At 36.9% G+C, this 16,669-nt stretch overlaps 1 protein-coding gene across 2 annotated transcripts in view; it reads right to left on the bottom strand.

Annotated features, from left to right (window-relative positions):
• Positions 1–16,669, bottom strand: part of JAKMIP1 (janus kinase and microtubule interacting protein 1) — an 87,559-nt gene that overhangs the window by 50,277 nt on the left and 20,613 nt on the right. For both annotated transcript variants that reach the window (XM_030270717.4, XM_072927991.1), the window contains exons 4-8: positions 8,458–8,667; positions 7,699–7,818; positions 5,727–5,873; positions 4,967–5,107; positions 1,746–1,805 (exon numbers count right to left, since the gene is read on the bottom strand). In XM_030270717.4, the coding sequence (XP_030126577.2) occupies positions 1,746–1,805; positions 4,967–5,107; positions 5,727–5,873; positions 7,699–7,818; positions 8,458–8,667 (678 nt within the window). The remainder of the gene's footprint in view (positions 1–1,745; positions 1,806–4,966; positions 5,108–5,726; positions 5,874–7,698; positions 7,819–8,457; positions 8,668–16,669) is intronic.

The following is a 16,669-nucleotide window of genomic DNA, read 5'->3' as shown; positions in this document are numbered from 1 at the left end:
GTACATAAAATCCCATTCACTCTTCTCCATAACTTTTTTCACTTGTTTTTGTTTTGTAGTCCCGTTTTTCCTTTCTGGGATAGCATCACACAGAATTTCAAATGGTCACTACAGCCATTGAAGAGCTAATGGACAGGGGATGGAATAATTTGTAGCAGAAATGTCTGTTACTGATTAATTTGTTCTTTCTGATGTATCTTTTATACCCTAAATAAGAAGCACACCCCTACTAACTCTGCTGCCCACATGCATACGATTCTTGCAGTATACTCTGCAGAATTCCCTATATTATAGCATTCTTAGCAAACAGAAAACAGCATTGCCACAAAAATTTTAATGATATCATGCCCATTCTCTCCAATCCTCATGCTTCTCTCCAACTCCTGCTTTGGTTGGTAAGGAAAAGAAGAGACCACAAAAGCATCAGGTTGCACAAGACAAAATAGGAAAGGTCCAGCACCCTCATCAGCTGAAGTTCTACTAAAACAGAGCATTTTCAAGACATAAATGCATATTTATTGAAGTTCTCAGCCTACAGAAATTCTCATCACCAGTTACCAACACCTAAAAATTGACTTCACTGGTTTTGTTTCATTATAAATTTTACAATTTAGCAAATGATCTTACACATTTGACTTACAGTCAGATAAAGGTTCATAATTAGAGAAAACTATTAAAAGTACAGCATAAGTTGCATACATATATATATTTACTTTTTCTTGCATTCTTTTTTTGAAGTTGCTCTCAAAACACAAATTGTCAGGTACACTACACCAAGAAAGAATGGTTTACAGTTGCTGCAAATATATTTGGCAGGATCTATTGTTACTTCTGATTTTTTTTTCTTTTTTCCTATGTAAAATACACATTGTTATTAGAAACAGAATTTGAAGAAACTGCCAGTAAAATAGAGAGTCACAAAGGATAAATTTTTCAGAATATAGGCATTAGAGTGCAGAGCAATAAAAAAGCACCACCTGGAGGTTACCAGGAATAGGCTATGCAGAACACCTTGACACAAGGCACCCATTTATGACAGAATACATCTTAAGCTACTATATAGATGATAATGATAGCTCCACTCCTCATTTCCATTTTTTCCTTCTTATTCCATTTCCCACCTCCCACATACATGCTCCAGGCTGCTAATGTTTAACTTCACAAAAAAACATTATTCAGCAAATTACTTTTAGCAAATTACAAGAAACTTTAAGGGGACTTTCTGAAGCAAAACTTCTCTATTTTTATAATCCGAATTTTTGTCTTGAACCCTGTATTCCAAAACAGAGAAATTATTAACACATAACACTTGAAATTGTATTATTACTTGTACATCACATACAGAAACATTATTTCAGTAACATCCCCAGCATGAGTTATTCTTTAATTGTGATTTAGCTCTGTGTTGGTACAAGTAGTTTAAAGGGGGTATGTTCTTTAAAACTGGCTGAATATTTGTCCTTTGAAATAGTAATTGTTTCAAGCCATTAAATCATTATGCCTTGAGCCACTTGAATATTTAGGCTGAAAGTGTAATTTTACTGTTTATTTAAAACAAACCCCAAAACAACATCACTTGTGTGAAGTACAAAACTCTTGAATTACTCTAAAAATTGAAGCACTCACCAGAGTAAGCAGAATTATATGGATTTTTCTCAATAAGCAGAGCTTTAAATTCAGGCAGTATTTGAAAGAAGTGTTGTTCACAGCAGCAGAAATGCACAAAAAACCGAAGGTTTGCTCACCTTTGGAGGCTTCAGACTTTTCCTCCTCTGTTTTTTAGACCGCAATAACCGTTCTCTTTCCTAGAAGGAAAGAGAACATTTTGGTACGGGTTTGTTTTAAAACTATACTTAGATATGTCTAACACAGAGAAATATCATTAACATTTTCTTTAAGCCTCTGGTAAAGCCTTGGGTAAAGCTAACAACGATGTCTTTATCCTTTTGAGTAACACCATGTTACACCACACTGCACTGCAGCTTTATGCCTGTAGCAAACAAACCTGCAGCCACGTACTTCACGCATTGGATGGGAAGTTGGCAAGAAAAGGCTTTGTTAAATACTGAGCACAGATTTCTGACAGTTCTTTTGACTCTTTTACCAAGATGTTCACTATGGAAACAGAAGTGTCACTCCAGTGTTCAACAATCCTGAAGAAGCAGGTCAGTAGCCAAAAATTAGTCCAGTCTTAGTAATTAAAAGTTATTACATCAGATATATTCTGATATACAAGCATGCATATTCAGATAGTGTTTTACATCTGACTTATCCTTGTAGGGCAAAAGTCTCAAATCCAAAGGCACTCAGTCTTTGTCAACTTAGTTGCTGTCTTTTTTCTACTCCAGTTTTGGTGCAAGATCACGATAAACTATACCATAACATGAAGAGGTCATGTCTGCAAATACAAGATTTATGTTCGCCTAAATCCAAGAATACTGCCTCAAATTCCAAACAAGAAGAGGAGAAAGAGAAGGTAAAAAAAATGTAAAGGAGTAAGAAAAAAAACCAAAACCAACAACACAGGAGGCAGGTGCTCTGTCTTCTTGTTTTTTTCTGATTCTTTCCTTAGTTCTGCACCTTTGTTTGCAGCACCTCTATTTTTAAAAGACATATTGCAGTTCCAAGTGATTCTTTAGCAGTTATTGCTCACTGCATGGTATTATTCTATCCAGTTATTTGCTTTGCATTCAGTACAGAAACTGGAAATATAGGAAGGAAGCTCATAGCAGAAATCACAACAAAATTATTTATCAGCACATTGTTCCAAGAAATAAGTTTTGGAAAATGCAAAATAACTGAGAAAAGTACAACAATTTACACAGCACCTTGAATACATGTGGTATGAAAAATAAGGAAAAGTAATGACTGCCAAGGTAGAATGGTGCAGGTATTTCAAGCTGCATAATAATATAACATTTTAAGCTAAAAAACCAGACAGTTGAATTTTATACTGTTAAAGAAGAGTGCTCTCTTCTCAGATGCCCACTTAGGGCACAATTCCTGCTTTAAGTGGGGTATTCTGCCTCCCAAGCAGGTATCCAAACAAATGCAGTGCAGAAGGAACAAACACTTCCAAAATCCTTGTCCTTTCTGTTTCTAGTCTTCTTTGTAAGAAGACTGCTTAATTTACTGCCTCGATATAAATCAAGCTACCAGAACAATAATAATGCCAATTAAAAGCCACTTAGCATCTTCTGCAGTCATCTGAGTTTACCTTGACAGCTTTCCTTTTAAGAACTAACCGGAACACCCTGTTGTGAGAAAAGTCATGTTGACAAGGTTTCAACATCAAAGATACCCTACTGTTACTGATTACCCTACTGTTAATCAGTTCAGACAACCTTACTGCCTAAGACTACTGCTCTTATTTCCATGTATCATACTGGTCTCAGCCGGAGTTAAGCTGATGATTTTTATATGAATCAGATATGGGACATTTGGGTCATTCTTGGTAACTATGATACATTTGTAGTCTGTAGAGGTGTGGTTTGGGACAGAAAAGAGCTCAAAAGCAACAGTGTGCAGAATTCCACTGCATTCACATTGAAGGCACAGGCTCAGTTAGTTTGTACTGGAACCAAAGTTTCCTAGTTAAAAATTTAAATAATTTCTGCAAGTGGAATAGTATCTGTAAATAGGAAACAAAGCAAAAATGAAACAATATTTTAAAATATTTATTTATTTTACTTTCACACTAAATACAAGTTAATATTATTTGACCAAAGTCAGGATACAATATATTTCCTCATATTACTACCTGAAACAGTAAAAAGAGAGTCCTTTCATACCCACTTTGCACTGAAATATAAGTGAGGTTTTATCTGCCATACACTGCACATCTAATGTCATATAACCATCCCTACCTATGCAATTTTATTTGGAAGCTAAAGCAGCATCACTCTGTGGACCAGACCCTACATCATCGTATCTGAGTAAAATCCTACTGCTTGTAACTCTGTGACACTGGAGAGTGCACACAGACAATAAACTTTGGCACTGATTTCAGAGAAAAATGCTGGGTCAAAATCTCAGAGGAACTGCCAGGAACTGAGACTGCCAGGAATGTTCCACATACAGCAATAACAGACCTTCTTGTTTTTCCTTTTTAGAGCTTCTCTTTTTATATTCAATGATGTATCCAATTGTTTAATTTTCTATTTGGACAGAAGGCTCTTAATTTTTTTTAACCATTTGTAACAGTCAGTAGAGCCATTTGAGATGTCTGAGTCTGCCCAAGTTCCAGATGCTGCTCCAGAATGGCAAGGGTCTCTCAGAGATTATGTGTAATTTCTGCCAGCACCAGAAGGATTTATCACAAATTGCACTAAAGAGCACTAAAGACCTCTAACAGCACTTGAAAACCCCTCATCAAACACAATTTGAAGGGTTCCCGATCAAACACTGTGAATATCTATGAGCATCACCTTCAGAAGCCTTTGGAGTCAGAGGGCAGCAGCTGTGAAATTCTAATCCTAAACCATGCTGCTACCTTTGGTTTGATGAACCACACAGAGTTCTCCCCATCTTTTTTAAATACAGCTTGTATGGCCAGCTCAGCTAGAGATGCTTAGCCAGGTGAAATTAACACCATGTTTCCTTCTTTTAGGAGAACTTCTAGATCAGGGGAGTGCTTGGGTTTTCATCCAACACATTTTAGACATGAAGTTTTGGAAAGTCTCCTTTACTCAAGTTCCTCATTTGTTGACAGCCAGTTTTCTAAGTAAGGCTGATGATGCACTTTTTTCCACAAGCAGCTCATAATAGGTAAATATTTTTAATACAAAGATTCATACACATTCAAAAAAATTTCATTCACTACCTGAGAAAAAACAAAAACCCTTTTGACACCAAAGAAGTATTTCAGTATCATTACTACAACTGGAGTTAAAACATTCCTCTCAAATCTTTAGCTTGCCTATAGATGTGTGTGCATGCACATGTGTATACCAGTCATAAACATTACCACAGTGAGATCATCAATAACATGCTGTTGTTCTTTGACTTGCAGTCTAAGGAATTCAATTTCTTGCTCCTCTCGTGTGCTGCTGAGATCATTCAAAGATGTGTGCCTCTTCAGTGCTGGTTGTGCAGATAACTTTTCTTTCTACAAAAATAAAAAGCATAAAGAATGTTTTACAGTGTCTTGCTGCAACCGGAGAAAAACTCTCATGTGTGATGGAGCAACCAAGAATTCTTTGAACCCATCAGTGCATACTCCACTATAAACACAAGGCCTCTTTCAAATAAAAAAAAACTCCTCACATTCTATCTGTATGGCTCTGTGTTAATCTCTCACATAATATATTTTAGAACAGAATAAAAGAACAGCCTGGGAAAAAAAATTAGCAGACAAGTGAACTCAGTGAACTAGCATAGTGCATGCACTCAAATTCAGTTCTGACTTCTGATCATAAAAGCAGTATTTATTAAAGCTGATTTTTAGTCACAGCTTTTTACAGCCTGCAAAAACATTTTATCTATCTGGGCTCCTTTCCCTTAATCTGTGTGAATTGATACAACACAAAGCACATGCCACTCTGAATTTAGAATATGAGTATTTAGCTGTATTGTCTGCATTTGACAGTTGCACCATCCCACTGTGGAGACTGATCTGTTTGTTAGAATAAAAGCCTCACAAACCCTTCCACCTCAAAGTAACTCTGTGCAATGTGCTCTCATAACATGATGTTGGAGATGATTACTTATCAGAGATAGTTACTTACCAGTTCTACATTTTCCCTCGATAAATTTTTTATTTTCTCTTCCATTCTCTGGATACATTGTAACATATCATCATTTTTTTTGCTCATCCTCTTATTTTTTTCTACCAAAGGCTTCAGCTGACTTTCTGTCTCCCGAGAACGTTTCAGCTGCAAATGGCAAAGGAACAGTTAGCTGTGCTTTAGTTTACCTTTGAAGGAAAGAAAAAATACGTGTGTTTCCACTTGCTTTTCTTAATTCAGAAAGTTTAGCTCTTCTGCTAAATGGCATCCAACATATACTACTGCTGAACTAAGAACTACAACAGTCCAAACAAATAATGTTGTAGCATTTTTGTATTGTCTGCCAAAACACTAAATCTGGTCACTGGATTTTGCTCCTGGCAAACAGTTATGATGATCTATAGTGATTTCTTTATAAACTAATCTCAATATATAAAAGCCTCTTATATATTATATTAATCAGTTATAGGAAATTTGGGCTATTCTTGGTAACTATGATACATTTGTATCATGGTTCTTGTGACCAACTAGGTCTCCAGACAAGTTGTTTTCACCAATTTAGCCATTCCTTAAGAGGAGGACACTCTTCCTCCTCTTAATGCATAATTAGAGCAATGAGAAAGTCAGCCAGAGGGCACAGATTCAATCTCAGCATTCTGCTGACATTTTCAAGCTGCTCAATTTTGCTCCTGTGGTTTTATGATGTTAGACAATTACATGAAGCAAATTACTGCTCTTCCTTGCATTTGTGTGTATTTAATATTTCACTGTTTATACTCCATGAGCTGTTTTGTTTGGAAAAAAAATCTATTTTTCAGTCAAAAGATTTTTAAATTTGCTAAGTTTTATCTGGAAAGGAGAAAGAGATCATATTTGCGTTCCTGAGAAAAATTCACTGAGTATTTGGTTTTCTGTTTCATTCTTGAGAAAAATTATTTTTCACAGTTCCTAATCACATGGCCTTCCTGATACTACTGATTTTATGTGTACTATTGTCTCATAATATAAAACCTGCACTACATCTCTTTCAAAATATATTCCTTATGCCACTGAATCTAGAATCAAGAAGAGCACTTGTCTGAGTCACACACGCCCTTCATCTAGAGGGACACTGAAGGATACATTGCAATACTTCAGCATTCTTCAGGGATGTTTTGAATTATTCAGGCCCACAAAAAGGATTAACAAGGAGGGAGATGTCAATGTGTCACAAAGACATCAATGTTTCACTCATCTACAGGACTGACACATGGAACCACTTCAGTCCTCAACATAATTTTAGAATCAGATTTATAGGTTCCATCTTTTTTGAATGAAAAATCTTTTACTGCCACTAGAATTAGGGCATTAAAGGACATGTGTAAAAATTCCCACTGTGAAACTCACCTCTCATTGCAGTCAATGGGAGTTTTGCCATTAACCTCAGTACAAGCAATTAAACAGTGATAAAGGCTAATAAAATTAATTCTTAAAATTCATGTCATATCCTTTTTTGTGTAAGTTACTATACCTCTTCTAGGACAATTTCACCTACTTAAGAGACCTCCCTTGAGAAATGGCAGATTTTTCATCACTAGCACAAGAAAGCTTTTTTAACTCCTAGCTAGCATAAGCATGTCACAGGAACAAATTTCAAAAGGATGGATACAGCAATTTCAGTGCATGGATTATGCATGTTTTACACAACATCAGTACACAGTGCTACAGGCAATATACCAGTTAATTTGATTTATTATGACCCCAAAACAAATCTGTAAATTTTTATTTTTGTGGAACAGGAAAGATTCCATCCATGTCTTCTATGGTCACAAAATTAATTTCTGTAGAAATCTCTGTTACATTTAGATATAATTGACTGAGGCCAACCAGGACTAATTCGTAAATTATTTATAACACTGACTTTCCAACATTAAATCTTTTGCCATAAAGATGCCCTCCCAGTCACCATCTGTGTTATTACTGATTAATTTACCAGTTCATTTCTTTCATCTGCTAGGAGAGTATTTCTGTCTTCCAGTTTTCTTATTACAGCATTCAGTTCAGCGATTTTTAACTGAAATCTCCGCACATCTCGTTCATCCAGATGCTGCTCCTTTATATCAAAAACATATAGATTTATAAAATTTTTTTTTAAAAAATATTTTACTGTCCATAGTTTAATATCATAGCTTAGCAACTTTATTGTGTAAGTTTAAAACAGACTCATACATCAGTATCCAGAAAACTTACTATAATTAACTGAAATACTAGATAATATCCTGGGAAAATGCTTCATGAACAGCATCTTCTGAAATGCAGGTACAGTTTAACAATTAAAAAAATATTGAGGTAAATAATATTTCATATATAGCAGGTTACTTCTCACCAGATTTCTTACTCTCTAAGCTAAAACAGTTCTAGTGTAAAGGACATAGATTAAAATCACATGGCTCTGTTTTTGAGAAGTGTAGTACCTATTTTCTAATGGTTAAAATGTTCCTAATTAATGAAATAGTGAGAAAATACTGAGGTTCATAGATCAAGATTACAGTGTAAATTCTGGAAGTTCTATATTTTCTCAATATTCTTTGCAATTTAAGAGGACCAAGGAGTTTTTAAATCATCAGTAAAACAGCACAGTGCAGCACCAGGCCATTTACCATTAACTGGTCCTATTAGAAACCACAAAACCAATGTGAACAACCAGGCAGTTTTCCAGAGCTGAACTTCAGAGAAAACACCATTTTCTTACCGGACTTCCCATCAGTTCACTGATATCTCCCACTCCTGCAGGAAGCTCCCTCTTAGGACTACTGTGGTATCGTTCTGCCTCCTTCACTTGGACAAGCTGCTCATCCAAAGCTTCTTTCTGAAGGAGCAGTTTCTGTGTATGGCCTGCCTGGACACCAAGGTCCTTCTCCAGAGCCAGAATCACCCTGTCTTTGCCTTTTATCTCGTCCATCTAGAAAGAAATAATGCATGAAGGAAGTTTCTGTAACATCCCCAAGTTCTCACGGCATGCAAACATACAAATTTGCAAAAACAAAGTTCTGTTTCTCTCAGAATTATATCAGCACTGAAACTGTGTCTGGCAAAAAGAAAATATATCTTCTCTGTAGTCTTTTTCTATGTCCTTATAAAAGGTTCAGCCTTCACTTGATCAAGAGTTTCTTTGGTCCAGTCTCAACTCAAAAGACAAACAAAACCAGATGCAAACATGCAGTGAAACAGAATACATAGCCACTGAAAACATCCACTTCACCTGAGGATATGCACTTCTATATGGAGAAGAAAAATCTGCTTTCACTATGTTTCAGCGAAGAAACACAACTAGTACAAAATAAGACAAACACAGCCTTTAAAACTCACCTGGGTTTCGTTTCAAAGCTTGAGTCACAGACATTTGCCCCATGTTGACTCCCTCTTTATTATTAGTGAATGTCATATGTGGTGAATCTCTTCACAGACATTTTAAATTAGTAGCATATACATGCACAATATTTAAATTTAAAATCTTAAGCATACCTATGTATTTTATGTGCCCTTTTTATAAGATTCAAATAAGGACTAGTCTTTGTGTAGAAGGAAAAAAGTAAGTGCACACAGACCATTAGAATAAAGGGTAGGAAGAAAGAGTTCTTAAACACCCTCTCTGGTTACTGAACTGTGTGTTCATACATCTCCATACCAAATAAAGCACACTGCTCACAGTGATCTGCTGCAGCTCTCACAGGATTTGTCCCTCGCAGCATCAGTGTTAAATTCACTTTGGTACTATTCCAAATGCTAGAGGAAGTGACAATCTGCAGCAGTTACTATAGAAACAGATTTCTTAACAAGGACACTAACCATTAACAATATATTTATTGGAACTTTGCTGTATCTCCTCCAGTTTACAAACCTCCTTTCTTGGCCAACACAAATGCATGGAATTTTGGAAGTAAATTTTTATTTTGCAAAAATAAAATAACGAAGTAGTTAAATCATACGTTTGTTGTTTATTATAGTCTTACATCCATAGAAGTCCTTTATGTCAAGTTACACCTCAAGAAAAAAGAGGGAAAAGAAAAAAAGACATACTAGAAGTAATTTATAGTTCCATCAAAGTGATTTACAGGATTAAAGAAAATGAGATTACATGATCAGATGCAATTTGCTTCTTCAGGATTCTTGTCTTAATCCTTTCACAGTCTACAAAGCACATGAAATTAGTTTGTGTAAAGAACCTGACTGGAAGGAGATGGCTTGGCTGAACTATGGTCAAAGATAAAAAGGTCAGATTTGAAGTGAATAATCTGGTCTAGACTACTCTGAAGTTCTAACTGGAACTGACAAAGATTGGTTCAGATAGAGATTTCTTCCCTCTTTTAGAAAAATTACTATGTCCCAACTTCTCGTACAGAAAATAAAAACAATACTTCCCAGCATGTCAACTCACGTTTGTGAGATTTCCAAGTATACCAGAAAAGGACTTGCAGGAAAGAATGCAGTTTTTACTAATGGAAGAATTTGCAACATGCAGGATTTCAGAGGGACTGTGCAGTGAACAACAATGACAAAAATTAAGCAGCTGCCTCATTTACTGAATGCTATCTGTCAGGCACACTGATCTATAACAGAGCCCTTGGGAGGAAAAAATGTCATGTAACCAAATACTGTGGACAGTTTCGCTTTCAATTACACAGGTGTTCACACTGAACATCCACATAACTGACACAGAAATCTGCCCAGGCAAGGCACACATTCAGTAAGAGGACCCAAGCTTACATATGAAGCCCTAATTCAAGGTACTAAATTAGTAGTGTATTTCATACTCTTTCTGTTCTCATAACTTCATGGTAAATGCAATGACATAGGCTTTAAGTTGGAAGAAAAAAGAAAAGCAACAGTCTTGGTACTTGCTGAACTGAGGTAGAACTGATCCTTTGAAACAGATGTGGCCAGTGCAGTCACACCCACATCACCCTCCTCTCACACTTCCATTGATACAGCACACAAGCTCACAGAAATTAGAAAGGAAAGCCATGAAAGAGCATGGCTTTGAGGTGAGGGCTAAGGGAAGGCATAATTCTCCTCTGCTTTTCCTAGTAACTCTTTTTCCTACCACAAAAATCTACACGTGGTGAATCTTTCAGATAACAACAAATGCCCCATGTTTAAGTCAAGCATAAAGTCTTTGAAACACTTATATAATAAAATAGCAATGACTGAAGATCCCATTTTATTGGATTTCTATTTAAAGTTACAGGTATGCACTAGAGCACCTCTTACTCATGTAAAACTGTGCACACACACACAAATACACAGAACTCTGCAATAGCACTTAGTTTTTAATAAGCACAAACCATCAGACCAAAGAATTTCTAAGCAACTGCCTTACCACAAATTGATAAAGACGATTAGACCTGCAACAAGAATGCCTCCAAATTGTGTTTCAGAAGCATGGGAGTCACTACAATTGTGCTGTCTCTTCAAGGGAATGGTTATGCCCTTTGTTCATCCAATGTAACTGCACTGACCTAGTTAATGTCTCAATTTTCTTACCTCTACTGCAATCTCACCCAAAGACTTACTATCCTTTTCAGCCCTGCATGGTGCAGAGCTAATTTGTTCATCTTCCTTGCCTGTTTTCTTAACAGAGAGCAGAAATTGGTCCAGAGTGGTGGGGAAAAAAAAGGAAGAGAAGTATTTTACAGCAATGCAAACCTTCCTCAGTTCCATGTGGAAGAGATGGTATGTCAGGGGCCCAGGAGACAATGAAAGAGGAGTCACATGAACAGGAAAAAGAGAGGGATGGTTTAGGTTTAAACTAAACATAAGCTGCCATAGAAGAAGACATTAGTTTAGACTAGTGTTATATATTGTAATAGCTGTAAAAGCTCAAACAAAGTATCCATGTCAGTTCTGTCTAACTGGAGAACCACTGGAGCCACAATTTGTTACATGAAGGAAAAAAAAGTTGGCAGCATAAAGGCCAACTAACTAATGTAATTAGGTATTAATTAGGTATGTATTTTAGACATATGTATTATGGTTTCTATTTTAGTGGGGAGAAACATATCTTCCATTAGGCAATGAAAATTAAAATGGATTAATCCAATTTCCCTGCTGCTTCTGCTTTAATCCAGAAGATGTTGTGGAAGCAATGCTGTCATAGCCAAGACTCTCTAAGAATCTACATGGTCTTAAAGAGAAAGAGTATTTTTTATTAGACTAAGTGAGAGAGCTTATAAGAAAGCTTTCAGGCACAGAAACCCTTCAGCAGATCAGATTAAGAAGTGTTTTCACGTTTTCTACCATGCCATTGTACTTGAAGGACCAACATGTGACAGCTGGAACCTGCATGCACTGACTCCCACCCCTGCTTTCATGGATTCCTGCCTGTTCTGCAACTCATTTCAGACCTCTCAATAAGATACAGAGGATAGATACCATCTCTTCTACCAACATGTTTAGCACAATGACATCCCAATATTCCTCACACATATTGTATAAATCAAATACATAATCCCAGAAATTCCTTCCAAGTGTTGTTTAGATTTCAAATTTGTTCTCAGTTGAAAACAAATTTTCCCACTTTTTGCAGCTACCAAGTAAAACAGGGTCACATGAACTCTTTTCTATCCTCCTTTGCATGGATTTTAAAGTACTTTAGAACAGTGATTATTTTTCTTTATGCATTTAAGGGTGGTACAAGTCAGTACAAAAAGTCTGTGGTAGCAAGACAGTGGAGCAACATGAGGTTAGAATGTATTTTCAATTATAGGCCCTGAGAAGAAAAGTAGCAGAAATACCCTCTGAAAGAGGATTTAAAGAAAATAAGATCATTCACAAGCAGCTGCAGAGGCAAATTACTGAGAAATCACTTTGAGTAGCATAAGTAACTCTGGCGCTCTTGGTTAAAATAAGAGATTTTTAAATATCATTTCTTCATGGGTTTTGTGCTGTCAAATGTTAGTTGATGAACACAGACACTACCTGCATTATGTCAATGAAGAGCTAGTATTTACAGCCTGTGCCAGAATTACCCAGGTTCCTAAGAATATGTATCTAACTGCCTCCTCACAGCTAAGAGAAATGAGCAGAAATGAGTCTTTTAATAATATTTATCAAACATGAAAGAGAACCAAGCCAGTCATTAGAAAAAGCATCCCCTGCCAATTATGCCATACTTCAATGGCTGCAGTGAAAGAAAGTCAGAGACCTTTGGGGGAACTTTAGTCTCTCATGAAGTTGAAAGAGAAATTCCCAGGGAATTAAAAACCACATCTATCAAGGCAATGACATACTCAGTTTCCAAAGTGGAAAAAGCCAGCTGCTGCATTACCAAGTGTAAGACCTTCCTCTTTACCCATCCTTGTCAAAGTTATCTCCTGGCCAACTGCAGAACAAAATTCTACAGTGCTCTTCTCCAGTAGAAATTTAATTAGCCTTTATACATAGTGCCTGACACCGAAAATAGGGCTATCATGACACAGGGATTTCTGGTTACTATGAAGAACAAAAAGAAGATGGATGCTACTCAAAAAAAACCAAAACCAAAAACAAAAACAAAAACAAGATTGAACAAAAAAGACTTAACATCTTTTATATTTATAAAGGGACACTAAGACCTAACAACAATATCCCTTGCTGAAAGCTCATGTGGAGAAAAGAATTAAAATATTCCAGAGCTGTGTATAGTATTCCCTACAACAGACATGGTCAGCTATTCAAATAAATGTTTGCTGCCTATTTGGGACACTTAGGGTGAAAAAGGACAAGAGATGCCAACTATTCATTGGAATAATAAGGGTCACAGACAGAAGTGGATAGGGATTATTCCTAATTTCATGTGTAATTTTTCTAAACCAACAGTCAATAATTTCCTCCTTTTTAGTAGCTTTTCCCACATGTTTTTCTGAAGTGTGTAAATCTCATTAGAAGTTTTGATAAATTATACAAAGAACACCCCATGGACAGAATTCCAGAACTTGCTGATAAGAGGTTTCTCACATCTTTCTCAAGAGTGAGTTACAACCGCTACTACTGGATTTTTCCTATTACATATACCAAGTGTTCATTGACAGAACTGCAATGAACAAGAAGTCAAAAAGATAAAAATGTATCAAAAATAAGTAATACAAACTTTAGGAGATTTTATTTTTTTACTGGGTGCTACACCATATGTAATTTTTGTGAGTTTTAAATACTGTTCCAAAATTTTTAAGGAGATATAGAAGTCAAATTGGTGACCTTCCACTTATTAGAAAATATTAAGAACAAACACAAAATGCTGAGCCTGCACTATGAAAAAGGTTTCATTAGATCTGCTTGATTCAGGGAAAAACAACATCTGGCTGGAACGCTGCCCTGTGAGCTCCTACGAGAAGAAGCATAAATCTTCAGAGGACAGAAAACCAAGTATTATTTGCAGTCCTACAAAGCTGGAGGTGGTGGGTCTCTGCTGCAGATTAGCTCAGCCTTGGAATGCAGCTGAAACACGTGTCTCAAACAGATGGCAAAATCCAGGGAGCAGCCTACCATTTGATATCAGCAGCTGTGTGTGAAATGCACGCGGGGTTAAGCGGCTGAGAGGCAGCACGCTGCAGCTCTGCCCAGCCATGCACGACTGCCTCGGATGATTCAAAGCTCAGCTTTCCAGTCTCAAAATTCAACACTGGTTAGGAGTCAAAACTCAAGCACACGTGCCAATGCACAAGTGAAGCATCAAGAGGAGCCAGGCTCCACCCTTCTCCTCAGGCCAGCAGGGAGTGAGTGCCCCTGCCAACTGTCCCTCTGCTCCAGAATTTTCAGAGACAAATGTCTCTGCATCGCCCCCAGTGATGAAAATAGCATAAAGATACAAATTGCCTCAAAATGGCAAAATCCTAGTAATGGCAATGCAGCAGAACATGAATGTTATTAGAAAACTGTTCCCATCAGTAGGTAATTTGGGGTGCAGTGAAGCGTTAAACTTTTGCTTCTATTATTTTTCATGTCAATTGCCCATATGAAGAAATAAAATAAATTTGTAGATGATACCAAATTTGGGGGAGCTGTTACCACACTACATAGGAAGACCACTCAGAGGGACTTTTTGACACATTGCAGAAATGAGCCAAGACACCCTCACAAAGTTTGCCTGAGAAAGGTACAATGTCCTGTCCCTGGGAGAGCTCAAGTGCCTGTTAGATGCCAATCGAAGTTGGCAGTTTTGCAACGGAAGAAAGAAAAATAAAAACAGAAAGACAAAAGGAAAGATCTTTGCGTCCTGTAGAGCAAGTTGGATATGGGTCAGTGAGAGCTTACAATGATTGAAGTTAACTTGATACTGGGCCAAACCAGGAGGGATGTACCAAAAGAGATTTAGCCTTTTATTAAGCATATGGAAAACTACACTAGGAGCACCAGAGCCACTTCTGGGCTCCCCAGCACAAAAAAGAAGGCCAGACAAACTGGCCCAAGTGCCATATAACTGGAGGAAGGCCAGTAAGACCGCTGTGGGGCTGCAGCATCCAGCATTGAGGGAATGGTGAAGGCGCCAGGCTCGCTCAGCCAGCCCAAGGAAGCAGGCAGGATGCGTCACGATATCCATTGAGCCATCCAAAGGGGAATACAGCCATGAACAAAGCCCATGCTTCTCCAAGACACACAGCAAAAGGACAGTAGTGACAATCCAAAGGAGAAGAACAAGAAAGAAATCGCACAGTGACTGGGCTTTAGGGCAGGCTGTCACTGCTGAACTCCGTCATGGGAGGTTTTCAAGCTGGACTGGAGGACGTCCAAAGCAACCTGACCCAACCTTCAAAGCAGCACTGCTTCAAGCAGGACACGGGACCAGCTGACCTTGAGAGCACCCTCACCATCTAAATTTCCATTATTGTATTATATTCCCAATGCTAAATCATACTAAAGACATAGACACCTTATTAGTATGAGTATAATCCTCACTAAGGACAGATAGACAGATAACCATATTAAGAACTGTGCAAGGTTAGAAAATATGAATTTGTGAAGGATGTGAAGTTGAAATTTTGGGCTGTCCTAAAGTGGAGCAACTTAATTCCTAATTCCGAAAAAAACTTTTCAGAAGTCTTCACTTAGAATGTGAGATGCTCTATGACACATAGACACAAAACCTGAAATATTAGTTTAAAAAAAACAATATGAATGATACATGAGCTTATTCCACAACAAGTTTTTTCTCTTGAAGAGAAGTTTCAGTGAAAATTTCTGGACTTCTACCTTTAAAAACTGCTTAATCTATTAGTTTGAATGATATTCTTTCATGCCCTGCATTATATTTATTTGGGAAACAACAGACAGAAGGAGGTGTTTCACACTGGAAGAAGTTTTTTATTTATGCAGCAATACAATTTGCACTAAGGAGATTAAGGACACTTAAATAGTGCATTTGTCCCCATAAATCACTGCTGGTCAGGAACTTCTAAAAATCACCCCTTGAAAACAATTTATTTTATGTTGATGCTCTTAGCAGCAATAGGAATTTTTGCCTTGCAAGTATGAATCTGCAGTACTGTCACATTGCTCTTTGGACAATTTTTTTAAGGCTACTTGAATACAATTGAAATATGCAAATTTAATTAATCTGATGTACTGTGTGCCCTCTTAGACAGGAACCTTACTGTGCATCTAATACAATCAGTCGAATCTTAATAATTTTGGGGTTAAGAAAATTGGGTCTATTTTATATTGAAGTCTTTCAGTTAATTTCAATCCAAGCCGTTAAAGAATCTTTAGGAAGACCATATGTGCAAAGATTTTAATAGGGTAGAATGGTATTTAGCTGGAAAATAAGTAAAAGGCTTGGTGTTAAAGACATTTCCAATGAAAGAAACAGTGTTTACTAAAACATACTCCACAAAATGCACTGTGCAAGTGTCATTTGCTCGTTCCAAAGTTTAAATATTATATTAAGTGCTCACAAAATAAGCATTCAGGTTTTTTCTTATTCAATCAAT

The sequence above is a fragment of the Taeniopygia guttata genome, chromosome 4 (assembly GCF_048771995.1).
Source record: "Taeniopygia guttata chromosome 4, bTaeGut7.mat, whole genome shotgun sequence".
In the NCBI taxonomy this organism is placed as follows: domain Eukaryota; kingdom Metazoa; phylum Chordata; class Aves; order Passeriformes; family Estrildidae; genus Taeniopygia; species Taeniopygia guttata.
This window is presented reverse-complemented; position numbering and strand designations above follow the sequence as displayed.